Source organism: Tenrec ecaudatus, chromosome 5, assembly GCF_050624435.1.
Source record: "Tenrec ecaudatus isolate mTenEca1 chromosome 5, mTenEca1.hap1, whole genome shotgun sequence".
NCBI classification, from domain to species: domain Eukaryota; kingdom Metazoa; phylum Chordata; class Mammalia; order Afrosoricida; family Tenrecidae; genus Tenrec; species Tenrec ecaudatus.
The window spans coordinates 150,615,239-150,637,733 of NC_134534.1; the positions used below are offsets into that span (position 1 = coordinate 150,615,239).

At 51.8% G+C, this 22,495-nt stretch overlaps 1 protein-coding gene across 4 annotated transcripts in view; it reads right to left on the minus strand.

Annotated features, from left to right (window-relative positions):
• Positions 1-719: 719 nt before the first annotated feature.
• Positions 720-22,495, minus strand: part of SLC6A6 (solute carrier family 6 member 6) — a 97,712-nt gene continuing 75,936 nt past the window's right edge. For all 4 annotated transcript variants that reach the window (XM_075550082.1, XM_075550080.1, XM_075550078.1 and 1 more), the window contains 5 exons: positions 18,293-18,424; positions 16,990-17,092; positions 16,336-16,436; positions 13,799-13,969; positions 720-10,853 (listed from right to left, as the gene is read on the minus strand). In XM_075550082.1, the coding sequence (XP_075406197.1) occupies positions 10,713-10,853; positions 13,799-13,969; positions 16,336-16,436; positions 16,990-17,092; positions 18,293-18,424 (648 nt within the window). In that variant the 3' untranslated portion in view covers positions 720-10,712. The remainder of the gene's footprint in view (positions 10,854-13,798; positions 13,970-16,335; positions 16,437-16,989; positions 17,093-18,292; positions 18,425-22,495) is intronic.

A 22,495-nucleotide genomic window follows, 5' to 3' on the forward strand; every position in this document is an offset into this window, starting at 1 on the left:
TTTAGTGTGGGGTTTGCACCCAAGGAGGTGACTGCAGAGGCAAGGGGAGGCAATTTTCTTGGATTAGTATCCCTTTCCCAAACTCCTTTCTGGACTTCTGGGGTTCCCATGCCTGTCTCCCGATCCCTAACCTTGGGCTGAAGAGGGAATATTCTTACTGGAGCCTCTGAATGCCTTATGGCCATGGTTCTCAACCTCCCTGATGACGTGACCCTTGAATACAGTTCATGTGGTGCTGACCCCCAACCATAAAACTGCTGCTTCACACCTGTCCTTTTGCTACTGTTAGGAATCAGGCAACCCCTGTGAAAAGGGTTGTTCGAACCCCCAAGGGGTCGTGACCTGCAGGTTGGGAACTGCTGTCTTATGGCCTCCCTTCTAAGCATTCCAACATTTTGTTGTGGAGATGAAGGCTCAGCTCATGTAGCGTGCGAGCTCTCAGCTGCAGACAGCACTTGAATCAGTCCCCTCAGAACCTGTAGGAACAGATCCAGGTGTCTGAGAACCTGGATACCATTGTTGGTGCCCTTGTGTGTCCCCTTAGAGAAACTACTTCCTCTGTGAGCTGGGCTGAGTTTGCACCTTTAGGTCCTAAGTGGATAATGAGCCGCCTTTCAGCCTTTCAGGCACATCGTGGCGTCCCTCAAGGTCTCTGACACCCTAGTAAGCACTTACCCAACGTGAAGAAAACCCCCTCACAAATCCAACACCAACACAGGTCAGATTTTAAAAAGGAAATGTTTATTTTCATGTTATAAGGTGATTACAAACTCCTCTAAAAAAAGCAAAGATGAATTTAAAATATCGATATACATGTTTATCTAAAAAGCAAGAGGGAAAAAAAACAAACCCTGCAAAATACAGAGATTCATATCATAAAACATTTATACACAAAAGCTTGTATACTGCAAGAATGAATTACACACCAAGGATCTTGTTCAAATACAAAGGTTCCTCCTCAGGAGAGTCTCCTGTTGGTTGATTTTTGTTTGTTTAAAAAAGTTTAAAATATCTTAAAAATAGTTTGAGGTTAGAAAAAAAAAAAGTCCGATGAGCCAGACATGTTTCTGGAAGGACGAAGGCCCCACCTACTCAGCTTTGCCTTGTGCTGAATACAGTCCTGTTTGCCAGGGAGTGGAAAATCAATTGGGTTGAAAAAATAAAATGGAAGAAGCCAACATCTCTACCTGAAGCCAAATATAAATAACAAGATACTTCATCCTTCAGGGAACGCATCCAGTCTGTAGTGACATCCACAAGAGAATGGTGAAACACAGCTTCCTATTGCGACAAGATGCATCCCAGGGTGGGTTGGGAGGGCGATGGAGAGAGGGGAAGAGGAAGTGAGAGGAATGCTATTCCTGGGCCTCTGGGTGGTCTACTACGCCCCTCTCCAAGTGTTGAAATCTGGGTTTTATATTGTTGGATTTTTACATAAGGTGTCTGTTTGGATTTTACCTCGGTTCAGCCCCATCCCCCGCTAAATGGTTATTTTGTTGAGAATATACAGAGCAAAACATACACACCCAATCAACGGTTTCTACGTGTGCAAATGATCGATCTTGTTTGCATCCTTCAAGTTGTGCAACTCTTGCCCCCCTCCCCTTCTGGGGTCCTCCTGCATGAGCAGAGATGCACGGTCCACCCCACCCCTCAAGGGTCCCTATTGAGTTTTTTGAGTTGCTGTTAATTTGATCTCATACAGGCGGATCTTCAAAGAGCAGAAGGTCCAAGGCAGGCTTTCCCCCCAGACTAGTTTAGCTGATGACTTCAGGAAACAGGGTTTAAAGGTTATGTCAGGGCAGTCGGTTCAGGGGTCATCCAGCTTCCATGGCTTCAAAACGCCCCGAACCCATGATCATGTGAAATTGGGTTCTACACTTCCCCATTGCTGACCAAATGTGCTGTTAACTGCAGCTGGTACCAGGAAGTGCTAGTCTCACGGCATAGGAAGTATTGGCTACACATTCCCTTTTCTCCTTCCTGGTGTTCCAGGGGCACGAAGACAGGTGGTGCCTTGGGTGTCCGTCTGTAAGCCTCACACATTATGCTACCTGCTAGGAGGCAGACAGGCGCTAATCACATTACTAGGCCAATTAACTGGGATGTCCCATGAAACCATGGCTCTGAAGTGAGGAACCAAATCCTATGTCCGGAAGCAGCTCAATGGCTACTTTTTCTCCATCAATGTGAAGGCTCCTTTGTCCCTCCTTCCGTTCTTCTAGGAATATTATGGGTTGAGTTTGCACATCTAGGTGTTTAATCTGTTTTGATTTTGTGAGTCATGGTCTTATTTCATTGTCCTGCGTGTGGAAACCCCATTTTCCCAGCACCATTTATTGGAGACTGTTCTTTCCCCGACGAAAGGACTTGGCACCCTTGTCACATATCAGCTAAGCAGAGAAGGTGGAGACTGATTGGCTTATGTGACCAGCTGTTTGAATTCTGGTAGCTGTACAGTATTTTTCAAATTGGGAAGTTTGACTTTCTACTTGGTTCTTCTCGTTCAATGTTGCTTTAGCTACTCAAAGCCTCTTGGTATCTAATACAAAGCTGAGGGTTGGCTCACTTTGACTGGCATTGACATCACTACCAAGACTGGTTTCTAATCCAGGAATGTGCATCCTCTTTTAGAGGTCCCTTTGTTTCCTTTCGGCAGCGTTTTCTAGCTTTCACTGTAGAAGCCTTCATGGCCCTTGTTATGACTTGCTCCCCCTCCAGATGTCCCATCTAATATTTCAAGATCAGTGATACTGGCCTGCAGTTTTCTTGTGATGTCTGTCTCATTTGGTCATCAGGGCTACGTGGGCTTCACAGAATGAATGAAGTAGTGTTTGTGTCTTTGCTATCTTCTCAGAGGGTTTAAACAGAACTGGTGTCAACGCTTCTCTCAAATGTTTGGAAGAATTCCCCACTGAAGCAAAGACTTGAATCACTTTTGGAGGGATCAGGGGGAGCTTATCACTAAATTGATTTTTTTTTTAAATGTGAGAGGTTGGCTGTGCGCTTCTAAGAATTTGTCATCTAGTCCATCCAATTGGTTGCTAAATAGTTATTCCTAATAATGTCATAATTCTGACAGCTCTCACTTTTTGTTTTGGTTATGTGCATCTTTCTTTTTTGCCAGTCTAGCTAAAACCCAAACCAAGCTCACTGCCAATGGGTCAATTCTGATTCACAGTGACCCCCTGAAAGGCAGGACAGACCTGCCCCCTGTGGGCTTCTGAGACTGTAACTCTTTACAGCAGTAGAAAGTCTCACCTTCCTCCCCCCACCCCAGTCCGGCACAACGGTTCTCAGTTTTATCAAAGAAACCAACTTCTGGTTTATTGATTCTATGGCTTATTAGTCTATGTTCTGATCTTTATTTCTAGTCTCCTGGTAGATTTAGGCGGTTTGCTCTTCTCTCTCTAGGAGAGAAGTTGTCCGCTTAAGCTGTTGAGGTTTTGACAATATAGGCCTCTAGAGCCGTTTCCCTCAGAGCACTGCCTTTGTTGCACCCACATTTCCGTGCTGGGCCTTCCTATTCCTTTTGGATGGTGAAGTGTTTTACATGCCTGTCTTGTCAAGTTGACTTGTAGTGTCATAAAGTCTTCTAGTTACTTGTTCTTTCTAGATGTTCTGTCCAATCGAAAGTGGCATAGTGAACCTCCAATCACGACCTAAGGGCTATCGGTGTCTGCTTTACCTTGTCCAGTTTAAAGTGCCCTGATGTTAAAGGCATACACACTCAGGACTGCTAAATCGCAATGGGCCCTTTCATCACTAGATAATGTCCAAATTGATCTAACATGTTTTGTCTTAAAGTCTACTTTGCCTGATAATATGATTGCTACCTCAGCTCTTCTGGTTATTTGCAAGGACTTTCCCCCTCTGTCCTTTCATTTGCTACATCTACGTGTCCTTGGGGGGAAGAGGTATGTCATGTAAACAGCATAATTAGATCATGCTTCTTCAGCAATCGTGCATTCACCGACAGTTCTGCTACTTTGCTGGGGCTGTTTAGTGTGTGTCTTAAGCCTTCATGGTCTAGACTCTTTGGGACTGCTTGCTCTTGTGTTTTGCTGGAGTCTTACGGTTCTCTTCTATCCTTTGTGTGTGTGTTTTTAATAGTTTCTCTTAATGGTTACCATAGATATTACAGTTAAGAATGGGTAGTTAACATTCTAAGATAAATTGGTACCAAACTTAACTTCAATATCATACAACAAAGTCTACATCTATACCATTCTTCCGCCTGCCTTTTGTTTGACCACTTATTATATCTTAACTTCATATACCCTGTAACATAATTTTATACTTGCCTTTTTATAGATTTTAAAACATGAAGTATAAAACACTTGGAATTATCAAGCATGAATACCTTATAGCCCTTATATTTGCCCACGTGTTTCCCAATATCAAGGATCTTTCTTTTACATACGGTATTGAATGACTTTCTAGTGTCTTTCCCTTCTATCTCCAGCACATCCACTAATCATTACTTTTTGTAGGGCTAGTCTGGTGGCTATGAACTCTCTCGCCTTCTGTTTGTCTAGGAATGTTGTAATTACACCCTCGTTCTCGGATAGTTTCCTTGGGTGTACTATTCTTGGTTGACGCTTTTCTTCCTTTGAGCACTTTAAACATTCCATTGTCTCAGGGCCTCCAAGAGTTAAGGAAAAATTGGCACTTAGTCATGTTGTGGATCCTTTGTACGTCACTGTGCTCACTGCCTTCAGAACTCATCTTTAATTTTTGAGATCCTACGATGCAGTTCTCGGTGTACGTCTAGTTGGGTGTTTCTTGTTTGGTGTTCTCTTAAGTTTTATGGGCTTGTGGATTCATGTCCTTTGTTAGGTTGGGGAAATTTCATGTCATCATTTCTCAAATACTCTGTCGCTTTTGGTCTCATTCCTTCTGGAATTTTCATTGTGCGTCGTTAGGTCTCTGGTTGTTATCCCATAAGTCCATTGAATTGTGCTCAACCTTCTCGAGCCAACCTTCTTGTTGCTCTTTGGTGTCGCCTTTGCCTAACTCTAATTTGCTGAGTCCTTCTTTTGCCTGATTAGATTTCCTGGGAAGTCAGTGTTAGTTGAATGCACCTTTCAAACGAAGTATTGCTTTTTAGATTCTCAGTTTGTTCCTGCATTGCTTTCCTATGCCTTTGGGTTTTTTTGGCTATGTCTCTTGGTTATTCTAATTATGTCAGTTGTTGCTGTATGATTTCTTCCATTCCTCTGACTGCCCCCACCCCATTTGGTCACCCTAGATGCGTTTGTTCTCACTCACTTTGTCATGTTGATTTGGACCAGCCACTGTATCCCTGTTCTTTGTGTGTTTTGTGATTTTGTTGTTGGCCCAGTACTGAAATTCGAGGATGTCAACGTCCTCAATTTCCCTACATTCTGCACACAAAAAAAAGTTCTAGGTAACATTTCCTCTCCTCTGTGAAAACTCCTAATGGGGATCGAAAGTTCCAGATCTCAGTTTTTTAACTTCCAATGTCTTCCAAACGCATCTGCTGAGAACCTGTCCACCTGTCGGCACTGCCACTCAGCCGAGTTGTCATGTGCTACTCAATCTGTGCACCAGGGATTGTAGTCAACTCTCTCTGGTTATCAGTTCCCGTCTCTTCCTGTAATCATGTTTTTATTGGGAAAACTACACCAGGCAAGTCCTTTCTGGGGCTGGGTGTTGCCTGCTGGCTTTGCCTGATATTTCCTTCCCTGCTTTGTGAGGGTGGCTTAGATCAGCTTGAGCTGCATTCAGCAGAAGTACAGGCAAACGTTCTTTCATTTCAGGAGGATGATGTGGGAGGGACTGGTATTCCATAGAAGGTCCTCCAAGAAGCTGCTTTTGTTGGTTCCAGAGTGCCCGGGGCCCTGTGGTGGCTAGGAGAGCAGTATCCAATTAGGTGGCCCGTCTGTGAGAGTTCCTATAAGACAAGCTGGTGACTGTTACCAGTTGATGGCGGGGTCATCACACTGGAAACACCCATCCAAGAGAGGCGCGCCTCGCTGCTATCAGCTTATTCATAGTATGGCAGCTGTGTGTCACCTCCACCGGAAATGCCTGCTTCCGAGCAGACAGGGGCATCAACCAGCCATGCCGACTCTCGGTCCTCGGTGTCAACTCACTGTAAGGGGGAGCAAGGAAACCAAAACGGCCCCTAAGAGAGGTCTATCCTGTTGGCTTCAGCCAAGGAGGCAGGCGGAATGATGCTGCTGTGAACAGTCCACTGCAGGGGCCTTCCGTAGCCATGTGTAATAGCCTGGCAAGTAGTCATTCCTGGGTGGGGGTGTCACACTCGAAGGTCAGCCTGGTTGCTACCCGAATCCCCCAGTAGATTGTTGGCTGTGGGTGCAGCTCCCGCTTCGCAGTCCCCAGTGCCAACTGGACGTGGGGATGGGCGGAGGAGCCCCAGTGGACCCCCAGAGGGGATTTTCCTGTTGGTTTCAGAAGCCAGTGGTGTAGGGGACACACGGTGGTGCAGGTAGAATGGGGAGTGCGCTGCAGGGCCCCTTTGTAGCAACGCATAGCGGACTCGCAGGTGGCGTGTCCAGGTTGGAGAAGGGCTGTCATGCTGCAAAGGCACCTCCAAGGAGCGCTGCCTTGTTGCTGTGTGAGCCTTCCCTGTGGTATGTTGGCTGTGGGTGTCATCCCCACTCCAGAGACCTGCTTGCTTAGCCCACAGCAGCCTGGATCAGAAGTCCTCAGCACTGACCGGAAGTAGGGGAGTCTTCAGAACCACCTGGAAGGCCGAGCATGCAGAGCTGACCCGGGAGGTCTGTTCTGATGTTTCCGACATGAAGCGCTGGGGAGCAGAGAGAGGCAAGCCATGTGGACTCTGAGAGCAGGCTCCATCCGCCGCACAGACTGCCTGTGGCAGCTGCTTGCAACCAACAGTGTCTGGATGGGGAGGTGCTGGTACCCTTCACACCGGCCCCCAGGGTCGTCTTCCTTGTTCAGTTTAGGACAACAGTTTGGGACCCTGGTTGTGTACAGCAGGAACTGCAATATTTAGGGTAGCAAGTTCATCTTTCTGGGGCCACTACCCCAGTTCACAGTAGCCAACAGCCTGTGTGGCTCGGGGAGGGGTGGGGATGGTGGGGGAAGCAATTTTCCCAGTTGAGTTACTGATTTTTGTCTGTTTGCGGCGCTCCCCCGATTTCTTCTGCTACCGGAGTCCCTCCTCGCTTAGCGCCATTTCCTTGTTGCCCTTGCGCGGAAGGGTCAGAATCCGTTTCATGATGTCATCATCTTCCCAGTATTTGCATGAGACATGGTGTACAACATGCCCATGGGCAGCAAGCCCTGAGTCACCTGGGCTTGGGTCTGAAGGGCAGGTGGGATCCCAGCCACCTCCAGGGAGGGCTTTCTGCTGAGTCCTACTCAGGCTGGTGGTCCGGGTCTTAGGAGGCAGGAAGGCACCTTTGGCTTCAGCCCTGGTTCCCAGAGCATTTCCCCAGCCAATAGGGGCAGTGTTGACAGATGCTGGTTGTGGGACGAGTGCCCTGGGAACAGACTGGTCCCCTGTACCTCACCATTGTTTTCTGGGGTGTGCAGGGGATCCGAGGGACAGAACCAAGGGCCAGGGGGACGGAGAGGAGCTGCCCAGCTTACACAAGGGACAGTTAACCGAGACCACAGTTGGGAATTTCCCATGTGGTCCCGGGACAAGTGAGGCTTCCATTTAAACATTGACAATGGGGGTATATACTTCTTGCACCCCAATTCATGTCCTTGGGCCTCAGTTTCCTTATGTGCAATGAAAGATCTCAGTTCCTATCTCAGAGGACCATTAGGAGGAAGGGTTGGGACGGGGTCAGGGTAGATACAGACACCCGAGGCCCTGGAGTACCCGCCTCTCTGAGCCACAGCTTGGGGTCCAGCCAACGCTGAAGATAGTTGAAAGGGGCGGGGATACTGTCTACCTCATCCTTCAACACGGGGGGCGAAGGGGGAGCAGGGGGGCTAGTGTTTCCTTTTCCACGGAGCTGTGACCATGGCCGGCAGGGAAGATGCTGAGGCGTTCCGTACATTTATTTAGTCCATGTTGCAGTGCACACACTGAGCCGCACATCCGGAGAGCGGCGCTGGCGGCCACGTGACTAAGTTCAGTGCCAGTCCTGGCTTGCGAGCAAAAAGTCCTTTCTTGTCTCCGTGCCTCAGCTGACCCCATTTTACCCCAGTGTTGGAATAAGGGCCTCAGGGCCTTTCTTTCCATCACCGGCCATTCCTGACTCCAGTGAATAACTAGCTGATCCGCCCAAAGCAGATTTATCCTGGGACCAGTCCCCGTTTATGTGTCTTCAAAGAAATTCTTTGTCTTCCTTCTGTTCCAGATCTGGTTGGTGGGGCCCAACGCAGGCCTCAGAGTCTCTGCTCGATCTCAGGACCAGGGCGGCAGAGCCCTGGGTCTGTTCTCCAGAGACAGGTGGACTGGAGTCTTAAGCGCTAATGAAGAGTTTCATTTATATGGAGACATACAAGTCAAACATTGTTACACACTGTACTCATAGAGCCACAGTCTGCAGAGCCAGAGACAGAGAGGGATGATACCTGGAGGCAGGTGCCCAGAGCGGAGTTAAGAAATGGCCTTGGAGAAAAGTGGCAACTTTCTTTCCAGGCAGGGCCTGGGGTGGGGGGCTTGGTCTACATGCCTCTTTGGTCTAGAATTTGGTCTGGGAATCTTGTAAGAAGATGCCTTCCTTAGGTAATTTCCAGAATGTTTCAATTTGCCTAGCAACCTGAAATACTGCAGCCTCTCACCCACTATGTAAGTGCCCAGGGGTAGGAAAGGGGCAGGTATCACGGACTGAAATTGATGACAAATGTCCGGGTAGCCACGGCTCGCCAAGCCCTTCTTCTCACGCACATGTCACCTGTCTCCAATCATGACAGTGGTAAATTGACTAAAGTTCCACAAGACAAAGAACGAGGGGTCACGTTGCCACTCAGGACGATCAGGGACACAGTAAAATAAAGCCAGACTTGGTGGCAGACATAAATACATAGACAATCTAGGAACACGTTAGAATTGTTTGCAGTTTGGAATAAGATGGGATGTCGTTTGGCAGAGTAGGCGGCTTTTGAAATGGCAAATGTGTCTATTGGCCAAAGACAATTTGCCACTCGGGAGAGAGGTCACCAAAGGCTCCTCCCCCTCCCACATCTGGGTGTGAGCTCTTGCTAGGAAAATCCGAGCTGGGCCTCGCTCTCTGCGCCTCGCCAGGCAGGTCGGACAAGTGTTGCTTTACATGGCACGGCCCACGTCCAGATGGGGGCAGAGTGGGGTAGTGTGTCTACACGTGACTTCAAAGGTGTCGTACCTTCTCTTCTGGTTCAGGAAGGAATTGCCCTTAGCCTAAGGCTGTGGATCCAGCCAGGATTGGGGTGCCAGCCCCCTGGACAAATGCAGCCTCCTACAAAAGTGCCCCATCTACATCTCTGTCTCTACCGACAGCATGCTGGGTCCCAGCTGCTGCAGGGGTTCTGAAACGAAGGGCCTACCCCAAAGACAGCCTTGAGGGGTAGGCTGGGAGAAGCCCGCACCCTCCCGCTCTGGGGAACACTTTATCCAAACCCCGAGAACAAACCTCACCAGATGGTCTTGGCATAGGGAAGCCCCAAGGATGGGTCTTTCAGAAAAGCTGTCCAGGAGGGCGTGGGGAGACGAGGGAGGCAAAGCACCCCGAGCCACAGAGGCCCCTGCCCTTTGGTCCACATGCCCTCCTACCTCATCCCATCCCTACACAACACACAAGCACGGTGTTTCCTGGCAGGCAGCTACCAGTGGAACAACTTGAACCTGCCGAGGCTCCCCTTCCAGTACAATGGACCCACCCACAAGGCACAGTCCTGCACCCAGGAGGGACCATGGCCTGGCCCTGAGGCCACGAGGGAGTTTCAACACGGCTTCCACACACAAGCTCACTCTTCCCTCCTACGTGAAGGATGCCAAGAATCTTCCTGCCATCCCTCAATCTCAAAATAAAAGGCGGGCTTTTGCTCCTGGTGCAATGGTCTCGACCGATCAGCGAAGCAACCTTCTGCAGGAAGGGTCTCGTGTTTATGGGAGAGGTTGGTTCAATTAGTTTGGCGCATCTCTTCTTGGCTAAGACAAGTTTAATGAGGTGTCAACTCAGGAACGCACACCCTCCCCACCCACACCCCACCCCTGCCAGTCTGGCCAGCTGGTGAACCTTCTCCCCTGTGGTATTTGCCCACCTGAACCAGGCTTTGGAAGGTACTCCACCTTTGATATAGGTCTGCAGCCCCAGGGAGATGCCACCCCGGGTGTCTGGGCAGAACTGTCTGCCAGTGACACAGCACCGAAGAATTGCTTTTTGAAATGAGATCTATTGCTGGCAAGGAGATTAGTTCAAGTGGTCAAGTGTACAGCAATCTCTAAGTGTCTATATGTTAAAAAAAATTACAAAGAAAAATTTAACAAGTTCCCATAAAATACATCTAATTCTGTATGAAAGCTCGGCCGCTCCCTGGACGTCTGGGAGGGGAGGCGGGGTTCTTTTTGTACAAAATATCCCCCAAATCAAAATGGAACACGCACGCACGAGACCCACACACCCACACGCACGCACACACACAGTAACATTTTCTGTGACAATAAAAAAAAAATCCTAGTGCAAATGTAAAGCTCTGTAAACCTGGCCCTAGGAGAATCTAATGTTAGTAAACAGCAGGAAAGCGGCCCGGCCACCCGGAGCTCACATCATGGTCTCCACAATGATGTGGGTGGGCTTCATGAGAATGCCATTGGCAGTGGCAGGCGAGTTGTAGGGAAGGGCCCCCTCATGCTCCACAGCCCAGCGGTTTGGGTCCCTCGGTGTCAGCAGGTACTTGACCCTCTGTGAAAGGGAAGAGGAGATGTCAAAGGCCTGGGCCTGTCCTCACCCTGCTCACTCCTGGTCCTACTCAGGGGTCGGCTGCCCATCAGCCACCTTCTACTGTCTGGCCCACTGCCCCCTTTGTCCGTCTCGGTCAGCAACGGAGTCCAGCTAAGGTGCTTCTAGACCTCAGTGTGGACAAAAATCCCTGGCCAAGGGCTGCTTCCATGGGTCCAGAGCTGGGGAGGGGGAGGAGCGTTCACAATCTCCATGTATCAGCCCCTCCCCCCTCAGGAGCTGACATAGGTCTCCCTGCAAGCCCCTTACCCCTGGTTTCTCTGACCTGAGAAGTCAGGTGTCACCCCATGCCAATCAGTTTGCCACACCTGGAGGACAGCTTGCGATGCTGGAAACTGCCACCAATAATGCATATATCAAAAGGGTCACCCAGGGACAGGTTTCAGCGGAGCCTCTGGACTAAGACTAGGAAGAGAGGCCTGGTGATCTACTTCTAGCACTCCAGATCACTGGAGAACACTGGTCCGGAGCATGCAGAGAGCTATGTCCCCCAAGGCTGGCAGGGGTCACAATGGACTCACCGAAGATGGCTCGGGGCCAGGCCCTGCTTTGTCTGTCTTATAGAGGATCACCATGCGTATCAGGACTCCTGATGGCAGCTAACCACAACTTGAGGGCTAGATAACTGTCTTGACACCACGAGATCCCCTGCCTTCCTCAAAGAAAAAAAACTGAACTCTGTCTCCCTAAAAGAGTGTGGGCCACAAAAAACTTTCAAACCAAACAACGGTCTAGCTAAACCAGTTTAAAAAAACACCACCGGCCATGAGCACTGTATTCTTTCTGGAGCGATCTTACTTCAAACAGCTTGAGGGGAAATTCTAAGTCTTTTAATCTCCTCCTTCCACGAATCTTTTTGAAGATCCCTCTGATATGGGACCAAGGACCCCTGCTGGCCCCGTAGTAAGTGGTAGGTTGCTAATCCAAAGCTCTGCAGCGTGAGCCCCTCAGGACTATCAGAAAATATGGGGCAGTCTCTTGGGTAATGATTCACAACTTTGAAAAGCCAATGGGAAAGTTCGACCCTCTCCTAGAGGGTTGGCTGGGCATTTGAATCCCTCAGTAGTTCTGGATATGGGCTCGAACTGACCACAGCAGCTTCCCAGAGGGACAAGGTAGGAACTGGATGGGGCAGTGAGTTAAGTAAATGGGGGTGGGACAAAAGAGGGTGAAAATGCTCACAGGGAGTGAAGGGTGCAATCAGACATGGCTGAATGGGTGTCTGTTTTGCTGTGCACGTTCTCAGTAACAACCCAATAAATTAAAAGAAAAAAGTGTGAGGCCAACTGTATATGGGCCTGCACCTGCCAACAGAGAGGAGGAGCCAGAAGCTGAGCTGGTGAGGATTCAAAGACCATTCTGAGCAGGGTGAGTGTTTTGGGTTCCCGCTGGTTGCCTGGTCACAAAATCAATGTGGACAGAGAGCCTACCCCAGGGTCACACAGAGAATCAATGGCAGAGCAGTGAGCCCGCCCCAAGGACACACAGAACCAATGGCAGAGCGGTTACTCGTACCCAGGCCTGCTTCCCGCTTCAGGTCCCAGCCAGTTCCCATGGGCGACTCACACAGGCAAGCTGCTGTAAACAAGTCATCCGCTGGGCACTCCACCTCTAGTTTTTGGTATATTTGTTTTAAAGAGATCCAAAGCAATGAGGTGCTGATTCAAAGTTATAAAAACATTTCACTTAAAAATCTAGATTGCTATCTTTTCTCGAAAACGGCAAGACCTGGCACCCTGCTCCCTCCTGGCCAGCACTGTGGGACCTCGTGCCTGTGACTGATTTAAGAAACAAAAATCAATATACCTCTAATAGAGGTTAGATGCCATCTCAGAGGTAAGATGCCATCTCAGAGGCAGGGCTGCACTACTCCCAAGAAGAGACGGGAGTAGACTATGTCCCTTGGGCCCTGTGCTGAGAGGTAGGCCCCCTAAAAACCAGGAGCCGGAAAGAAGTATAACACTAGAGGGGCGCAAGACGGTGATGAACCAGTCTGGTTGTAGACTGCTGGGAGGAAGAAAAGACAAAGGGGTAGAGGTGCCCCGTGCTCCCAGAACACCCAGGGGCTGACTGCCTCAGGCACATCCCAGCTTCATGCTTTCCTCCAGGCCACGCCCTGGCTTCCTCCTGCTCCGGAAGGCTGGTCCCTGCGGGCTCCATCTCCCCTCTCCCCCCAAGGCCTCGCTGTCCCCCTCCTTCACACCATTCCCTGGTGTGGAGGAAACGTGGCCCAGCCAGAGGGGCAGCCAGAGCCAGGACATCCTGGCTCCAGATTTTTTAAGAGAATAACAAGAAAATAGCTCAAAACAAAACAGGGACGTGTTGGAGGTGGCCCAAGACCAAAGGTTAAGGGCGCTTCCAAGGAAAGGATTTCTTGGAAAGAACCCTTCCTTTTGCCAGCGCCTGGAGTCTCTGGTATTGTTAGGAGTTTCTCAGGACAGGGAGGGAGGCCTCGGGAGCAGAGGCGGGTGGGGTGGGGAGACTTGCCCTGAGCAGGGGTGACTTCCCAAGGCCCGGCTGCATACCCAGGGGGAGAACATTGGCACGCGCTGAGCTTAGCCTAATTTTGGCTCCTTAGTAAGGAGCAGCATCTGCCCCTTCCCCCTAGGGCCCCATCTCCTGTCCTGCATGAAGCCTGAACTCCTGAGCGGGGGCACTTCAAACCATGCCCCTGCCTCACACTGCACCCCACCAGGGACCCCCCCTCCCTTCTCACACCGTCGGCCAGTTCGTCCTTTTGCTCAAAGCGCTCTCTAGGGTAAGCTGTCCCTCATCCCCACGTCCCCACCTCGGACTCTTCTGCTCAGTCTCCACAGCGCCACGCAGCAGGGCTTGGAGAGGGTGGGTCCCGGTTCCCCCCGGCTGTGGGCCCCCACATGCTTACTCACCATGGAGAGAGAGCCTTGTGCCTGGCAGAGGGAGATGAGGAACACGAGGGGGATGCACACCATGGAGGACAGGGCCAGGGCCCAGCCCAGCCCAATGGCCCAGTCAGGGTACACGTAGACTTTGTTATAGGTCAGGGGCTGGTACTTGACGAGAGAAAAGATAAAACATCCCTGGGGGGAGAGGGAAGCAGTCAGTGCGGTTCTGAGCATGGAAGATGGAGGGGCCAGGGGACTGGGGTGGGGGGGGGGGTATCATCGCTTTCCTTGGGTGAAGACCAGATCGGTGCCTCTCAGCCTTTCCCACCAGGCTGCTAGCAGGGTCTCCGTGCAGGGTAAACCTGACCAAGCTGCTTCCCACCTCGAAATCCTCCTGTGCGCCCCAGTGCCTTCGGGATATGGCTCAAACCCCTCCCCACTCGGCCAGCGATCCTGCCAGGCGCTGCGCTCCTCCTCGTCCCTCTCTTAGAGTGCCAAGCCTTTCCCACTGTAGACGCTAGCCATCGGATTGACTCCACTGCTTCAGCCACCTGCCTCAGGGCCTTAGGATATGCCGTCCCCGCTCTTCCCTCTCCTTTCTCCTGCTGAGGCCTCAGTCTCCTGACTTTGTTCTAGTGGCTCAGAGGCCCCTTCCACGCTTCCATGCCCATGCTGCTCCTTGGAACGCCTGGTGTACACACATCGCTTCTCAGCAAACACCTCTCCCTGGAGCCCACGAGGTCCCAGGTCCACGCTGCCGGCGTACAATACATGCTCACTGCCGTACCAATCAAAGGCTCTCTCCGTTCCAGTGTTCCTGCAGCTTGCCTGCCCACCTGCAGTCCAGCAGGGCAAACCCTAGGTCCGTCTGCCAGAACAAGGCGTGCCCCTGGGTCTTGCCCTGCTCTGTGGTACAGCCTAGTTATGTGGCAGTGTCATTCACACCCACAAATGGGGTGGGGGGGCGTGGTGGCTCAGAGAGGTCCTGGAAAGCCCACACTTGCCTAGGCAGAGAGTGTCTAGGTCGGCTAGAGGCCTAAGCTTTTGCGCTGGTCGGAATTGGAGTATGCCTAAATTTCACCTGGGATTGTCTCAGATGGACCCAGCATATTAGAATGCCGTAAATCCTCACAGCCCAGTATCCAGTGCAAATCAAGCTGTTTTAAACAGGTAAACCTACTGAAGAACGGAGCTGACCACCTGAGGCAGGAAGTACACTGGGACCCACACACTTTCTACTGGCCACCCACTCACCTATGGTGGTTTCTGTCCTTAGGCATGAGGTGGCTGCTCAGACAGGGCAAGCCCTAGCAGAAGCTACTCTGGGGTCTGCAAGTCCGGGAAGCTTTGCCCCCCCCCCCCCCCATGGCTCATCACGTACCCTACCTTCCCCCTCTCCTGGAAGCCTGCTTAATGCTGACCTACCCAGCCTGTTAGGGAGAGAGGAAAACCTGAGGCTGGAGCACGGAAGCGGCTTCCTACAGACGAAGATAGAGAGAGGCAGAGAACATGGGCTTGAAGCCAACCCAATTCATCTTCACAGCGAACCCATCAATTGCTGTGGTCCCTGGCTGCTACCGTGTCTGGTTTTTGTGCAGAACACGGCCTGGGAAAACCATGTATCACCAAGGAGAACAGCATCGTATTAAATAACTGCAGTAACAACCTCAGGTGGCCAGCTGTCTCTTTAGTCCTACTCGAGAGAACCTCCCTCAGGAGCCCTGGTGAGGAAGTGGTTATGTGTTGGGCTGCGATACATCACATCAGCAGTTCAAAACCACCAGCCACCCCGCGGGAAAAAGATGGGGCTTTCTACTCCTATAAAGAGGCACAGACTCGGAAGCCCACAGGGTGGGGGTCGATTCGACAGAGGGGCGTTTGGATTTTTTGTTGTTGAGAGCTTCATGTTCCAGAAGAGGGCACTGAAGCCCAGAGAGAAGTGACTTTCTTCAGGGCACACAGTGATTCAGTTTGTGCTGGGAGCAGGGGTTTCTGGGGTGGGCGCCCATCTTCCTCTTAGCACTAGCTCTTAGGGATTCGGAGAACCTAGAGCCACCTTCTCCTGAGACTCCGTCTCTTCACGAAAGGCCTGTCCTGTCCTATCCTGTCCTTCACTCATGAAGGAAGAGGATTATACAAGGGCACCCCTCCCGCTTACCCCAGGAAGACCACGTTTCCAATGCCCTCCACCTGCTCACCGATCGATGCTCCGGAGGACTCTCAACCTCACCAAGGGCTCAGACTGAACTCATGAACTCTGGAAGGTCCTAGGGGAAGCACTGTCCCCGCTGTCTCGGACCCCAGCATTTCTGAGCGTGCCCAGGTGTACCTCCCTGTTCAAGAACTCCATGCCTCTGCCAGAACGTCCTTCCCGACAAACTCCTACTCATCCTTCGAAACCCAACTCAAGGTCACCTTCTAGGAATAGCCTCCCTGCAGCAGAGCCCGTTGCTGGGCTTGCTTGGGGCCAGCACTTTAGCAGATGCTGGATGGATGTGACGAGCGGGTAGCAATATCCCGACCCAGGGAGCACAGGCCACCACAGACAGGATGACACTCACAACACAGAGAACTGGAGTGATGACAGCCCAGCTGTACTTCATCCAGGGCCCAGGCCGATAGCCGATCATGTCCTCAATACCGTTATAAAAGTTATCAGCGCCTATGAGAGACGGGGGGAGGGACACAGTGAGACAGCGCCCAGGGCAGCGTCAGTCCTGGGAATGGCAGAGCAGAGGCCAGAGGGTCAAGAGGGAGCCCCTGGGGCCTGATCCAGGCCTCTGTACCCTGATATTATGTAGCCCCAAAGGAGCAGACCCTTCAAGAATTGTCTGAAATTCAAATGTAGCAGGCCAACTTATATTTCTCTGGCATCGCCTGGCGGACCCCAAATCCTCGTGTGGCTCACACAGGGTCTCCAGGAATGTGAAATGCGTCACTTCTGAGCCCGAGAGGAATTAACCATAGGTCTCTGCACAGCCAAATGGGCATTTATTTAAAAAACCACCACCACCACCACCACCTATGGTCATGTTTTATACCGTCAACACTAGGAGATCTAGAGGGTGGTTAGAAAAGCATTAGCCCAGACAAGGGTCAGTCTAAGAGGCAGGGGCCAGGGAAGAAAAGCCTCTGTTTCTTCAGGCTGAGTCTCCATGAAAGTTCTCTGCTTCTGATGTCCCTAAGTCTTGGGATGGGCAAAGATGGGTACTCACCATACACCCAGGCAATAGTAATACATTCAAAGAATGCGACCCACAGAAGGCATACACCGCTCGCTGCATAGTAGTCAAAGAGCTGAAACACATACATGCCGCCCTAGGGAGCAAGAACGCCACAGAGAAGGGGCATCTGTTAGTTGGTATCGAATTCCCTTCACATCGAAAGAGCTCTGGCATATCAATATGAAATACGACATTGTGTTTTGATCCAAGAGGAAAACAAGGCACAGCTGTGGCGAGGCAGTATGAAGATACACATAGCTCGATGCTCCACCTCACCTTTTTAAAATCTCATGAAAAACACACAGAAAAATGAATGCAAAACAAGATGTTTCCTAAAAAAAAACAAACCCAACAAAATAAAACAACACTAGTGACTTCACTAAGCCTGCTTTTAAAGGTGGTGCCTAACACCAGTCCCAGCAGACATGGAAGACTTCGTGGCATCCAGCCCAGTGCATGCAGCTGACTTTATGGAAAGTTTTCTTGAAAACATCTCAGGGGGTGGGGTGGGGGATAACACACCGATTTTTAACTTCTGGTAAGCAGAGTAGTGACTAAGGTTTGAGGGTGATTGTTAAATGCAACCTTCCGTTGGAGAATATGGGGTGGGGGGGTAGATTGTAGGAAGAAATGTGCCTCAGCCTGATTTTAAGACTCAACCTTAATTCCATCATCATCTCTCTCTCTCTCAGCACACTGGTCTCTTGATAGACATGCGGACCTACTGACGCCTCCCACCCTCCTGCTCCCTTCGCATTCTGAATCCAGTTCTCTCCGGGCTCAGCTGACTCATTGAACAGCACACCCTCCTGGTCAGCCACACACCCTCCACAGCAGAGATCTAGGCTTACATACAGGGTCTGCAATAAGGTGTTGATTCAGGCACTACCTGCCGGTAGTCTTTATGGGACTGGCCCCTGTAAATAGCCACCCCGCCCACCTGCTTTCCCTGTGGGCAGGGCAGCTGCCCAAAGTCATGCTGTTCCCATGCATTCCAGCTGGAGGCAGGACAAGAAGACAGAGGGTCTCCAGCGTAAAAGGGAGACGGGGGTTGTTATGCTGGAGAAGGGGCAGGGTAAGTTTGGGAGATGCACAAGCTACATGTGCATTGGCCATTGGGTCCTGAGCTTCCTGGCCGGAGCAGGGGCCTTGAGCTGGTCGGGTCAAGTGATTGCCCCACCCATCTCCTGCCTCCAGTCATGGTCAGGACTGGACCCCAACTGCTCTGAGAGCCTATCAGGGAGCCAAGCCCCACGGGGGATGGGGGGGGGGGCAGGGTAGTCAAGCCACTTACCTCTGTCACCATTGTCAGCCCCAGCAGGTAGCTGGCGCAACACATGAGGGCAATGAAGATTTCCCGATGCTTCCTTAGGAAGGATGGGTAAAGATCAACCAAGGACGTGATCTGTCCTTCAACTTCAACAAACTGACAAGGGAAGGAGAGGGGGGAGAGAAAGAGAGAGCAGCTGAGTGTCAGATGCCCACCGATACCGCCTGCTCAGGGGAGGGACTTGAACCTGTGCAGTGTGGCTGGGGCTGAGATGGGGTGGTGGCGAGGAATAGGACTATGGGAACACACCCAAACGTGTGCACCTGGTCCTTCCAGCCATCCCTGCAGGGGGAGTTGAAAGTGCTATTCTTGGGAGCTTCCCTTGCATTGGCACACCACACCTCGCTGCCAATGAGGGGGCCCTGACTCAAAAGAAATGGTGGATCTGTGTTCCCGAAGTCTTCAACGTCTGGGGTTGAGGGGACATAACCACCAGGCCTCCCTCCCTGGGGCACCTCTGGGCGCACATGGCCCTGTTTGTTTAGGATGACTCGGATGGACACGCAGCTTACCAAATCTCGCACACACGGCTTCATTTAGGCTGTTCCTGCACCCACAATGCCTTCCCCCCGGGAGTTAAGATTCCGCTCAAGAACGACGACATCCCTGAAGCCGGGATACCTCAGGGCAGGTGTCTCAGGGCAGCCTCCCCTCTGAAGGCAAAGGTGGTGACATGCCTGTTTCCACACCCTGGCTGTCTTGCTCCGGGATCAATAACTACATGACAAATGAGTACGTGGCCTTGGCACAAAATAACTAGGTGCCCCAGAGCAAGCCCGGTCTGTTTCTCCATCGGGGGAACCAAAGGGGCTCTTTAGGTTCCCTTTGGGACTCATGGGGTCATGAGAGAACATTTCAGGGGGGTGTGCACACCCACAGGCCCACACATGTGAGCCAAGTGCTGTGCACGTCTCCCAGAAAGATGTGGAAAACCCTCACCTCGGGGGCTTGTTAGAACTAGTTCCAGAACCTGGTGACCCAAATCTATCTGTTAACCTGACAGACAAGCTATCTGGGGGATGGTTCCCCGTTATTCTACAAGGAGCTGCCTCGTCTTTCCTAGAGCGACAGCACCAGGAGATTTACCCCTCCCCGAAGGACTGAGCCTGGGCTTGTTCTCTGCCTCTTGCTGGGCACCTTCAGGCATGTGCTGTTTGTGACACAAACTAAGAGGTGGAAGTGCCAGGCTAAAGGGCACGAAGCCTGGCGCTTACATCTGGATGGCTGCTGCCAGCCCGTCCTGCCAGCCAATCAGATTGCTTTCCATGTTGAAATGCCAGTGCCTCGCCCCTTTGTGGCTTGTTCTGGGAGGGGGTTGGGGGAAGGGTGTCCTCTCAGCACCCCATCAGACAAACCTAACCACTTGTCCCTTGAGGACACATTACAGGGTCATCAAAGGAGTGTGGGAAAGCGGGGAGAGAAAACCTCTCATGTGGGCTTGGGAGAGGACACTTTGTGGCCAGGAATGCAAAGACATTCCGGCCAAAGGCTTTTAGAAGGGGGTCATTACTGTGACCCGGACAGGGATGTCAACTGAATGGGTTTGGGACCTATGGTAGTAACTGAAATAGAGCAAAGCCACAGCTCAGCTGTATCCTGAAGCTACAGCAGGAATTAAAACCAACGGCTCTTTTCCTCTCCTGTGATGGAGAATTCAAGAAACGAATTCACAGGTAACTCAGGGCCAAGCCCGGCACAGACCACTGGCTCCCAAGGGCGTATCTTTCTCAAGGGACTCTGCCCCCACCTTGCTCCGAGGTGCAAATGCAAGGGCCCTTCAGGAAGCCCCGTGTCCTTCCTGTATATTAGGAGGCTCCGGTGGACTCTGGGGGGATGCAGGGAGAACACAGAATCCTCAGAGTGAACTGGCAATGGCAGCAGCTGGCTCATGGTGTTGCCTGCTGTCCCACCGGCCTCTGCAGAACACGTGGAGGCCCCGGGCACAGCAGGCACACAATACAGGCAACCCTGTGAGCCATTGCAGCCTGGTCCCTGGTAACCCAGGGGGTTACTTTTGGAAGTAGATGGCCAGGCCTTTCTACATAGCTCATCTTAGTGCAAGAGCTACCTGGAAACCTGTTCACGCCTCCACTGACAGGCAGCGGTGGCTGCTCACAAAGGGCGATGGCTGGGCTTCACACCTGGCTCGTCCACAGGGAGGGCAGGGATTCGGACTCTGAGCCCTCCGGGCCTCCCTGTGCATATGAAGGGTTCGATCCCAAGAATGAGGGTGACAGCAGGGACGCACCACCATGAGGGGAGCTTCCCAGTGCTGAGCTCCAGCTCAGTTCTCCTGTGTCCCATGGGCAGCCCGGATGTAAAGAGGCACCTGTCTCCTTTGGAATGACTTCTCTGCCCCCTCTAAGAAAACCACCATGCAACTCCCCAAGTGCTGCTCCCCTGAGCTAGGGCCCCAGGAGGAGCAGTTCCTCTCCTGAGAGGCTCACGCTGGCTGGACCACCACACAGGTGCAAGGCCTCCACCTGATGTGGCGTGGGATCTCAGTGAGTCAAAGGGACGGTTGTGGGAAGTCACAGGCAAGGCTGACAGACTAGCAGCTAAAGGGATGGGTTCTGGGAACAGGCAGGTCCAAGGTCACATTGTGGTTCCATGCCTTAAGTGGCTGGATGAGGCCTCAGGTCCCTCTGCTTTAATTTACTCTGCCAGGGAACAGAACCGGTTACCATGGAGTCAGCTCTGATGCTGCAGGCATTGGAGTAGAACTAAGCTCCACAGGAATCTTCCAGGCCTGATTTTGGGGGGTAGGGGGTAGGGGGTGGTAGAGTCGATCCCTGGGCCTATCTTCTGAGGTACCTCTGGGTGGACTCAAAGCCTTGACCTTCCTCCAGTTAGCAGCTGAAGGTGTTCACTGTTTGGAGCACCTGGGAAGTCCTCAAGGAGACACTGAGCTCTCCACGTCTTGGTCCAGGACCCACGCAGCAGGTTGGCTCTGAGCGCTGACTGAGGCTCTCGGGGCACAGGCTGGCCTGCACTGGGCATCCCCATGCAGACCCAAGCACCCCGCCCTCAGAGGAAGTCTACGTAGATCCCTCTGCTCAGGGCGCAGAGCCCTGCATTCTGGGCTCAAGATGTCACGTCTTGTCACTTATTAAACCTCTCAGGTTTTGTTTTCCTCTTTTACTTAGAGCTCCTGAAGAAGTTCTAAAAGCCATCGCTTGGGGCCATCTGAAGGCCGAACTCCTTATCTGGGGATGATTAACAGCACCCCCTTATCTGTTTACACAGCTCAAGCTGGTCAACAACTGCACAAGTATTTTGTTCTCAGCCTCCCAAATGTTTCCATTCGGCCTTCTCCGCTAATCCCTGTCCCTCTTTGCCAAATCCTGTGCTCAGTTCTTGACCTTGCTTTGCCTGACCACCTCGCCTCGTTGTTTTCTGGAATCCTGTGCCTCGGTTTGATCTTTTAAGATTCTCCTCTTACCCGGAACTGGCTCTCTCGGGACCTGCCCTTTGCAGGTGATTTCCCGTGAGAAGGGGAGCAAAGTTCTCTCCTGAACTATGCCACAGGCTGAGTCTCTCATAACCAGAGACGTGCCACAGACAGTCACCCTTGTGGGACGGCGGCTGACTAGGCTGGCAGCTGCTCCCCTGAACATCTTGAAGCCCCACTCCTGAAATCCTGCTTGTGGGTCTAGCCAGTTGTTTTTAAGGCCGTTCCAATCAAACACACATCCTTCCGGGGCAAGGGGACCGGGTAGTTCATGTCAATGGTTCCCCGACTGCAGCTGGCCGCTCTGTAAGCAGGCCACAGGTTCTCACAACCCCGGTGAGAAGGGTACAGTCATGCTGTTGACCAGACGAAGTGACTGAGGCTCACGGTAGAACACATGCCCAGTCACACAGCAGTGCGGTGGAGCCCTGTGGAGGTGGGAGGAGGAGTTCAGAATGGCAGGCAACCGCCCCAGCGGAGCAGGAGTCCTGCTGGGGAGGGTAAATCCACAACCATCAGAGAACAGGTCAGGATAGAGTGGGATGCCTAGAGCTAGCATTTGGTGGACAAAAGTGTTTTCCTGGAAGGAAATCAGTCAGGGGCCAGCGGCAGTTGAGTGGAGTCTGGCTCCCAGGGCCCCCAGTTGGGTTAGAGCAGGACTGGGCTCTAAGGGCGCAGTTTCAGGAAACACCAGGCCTTTCCTTCGAGGGGCCTCT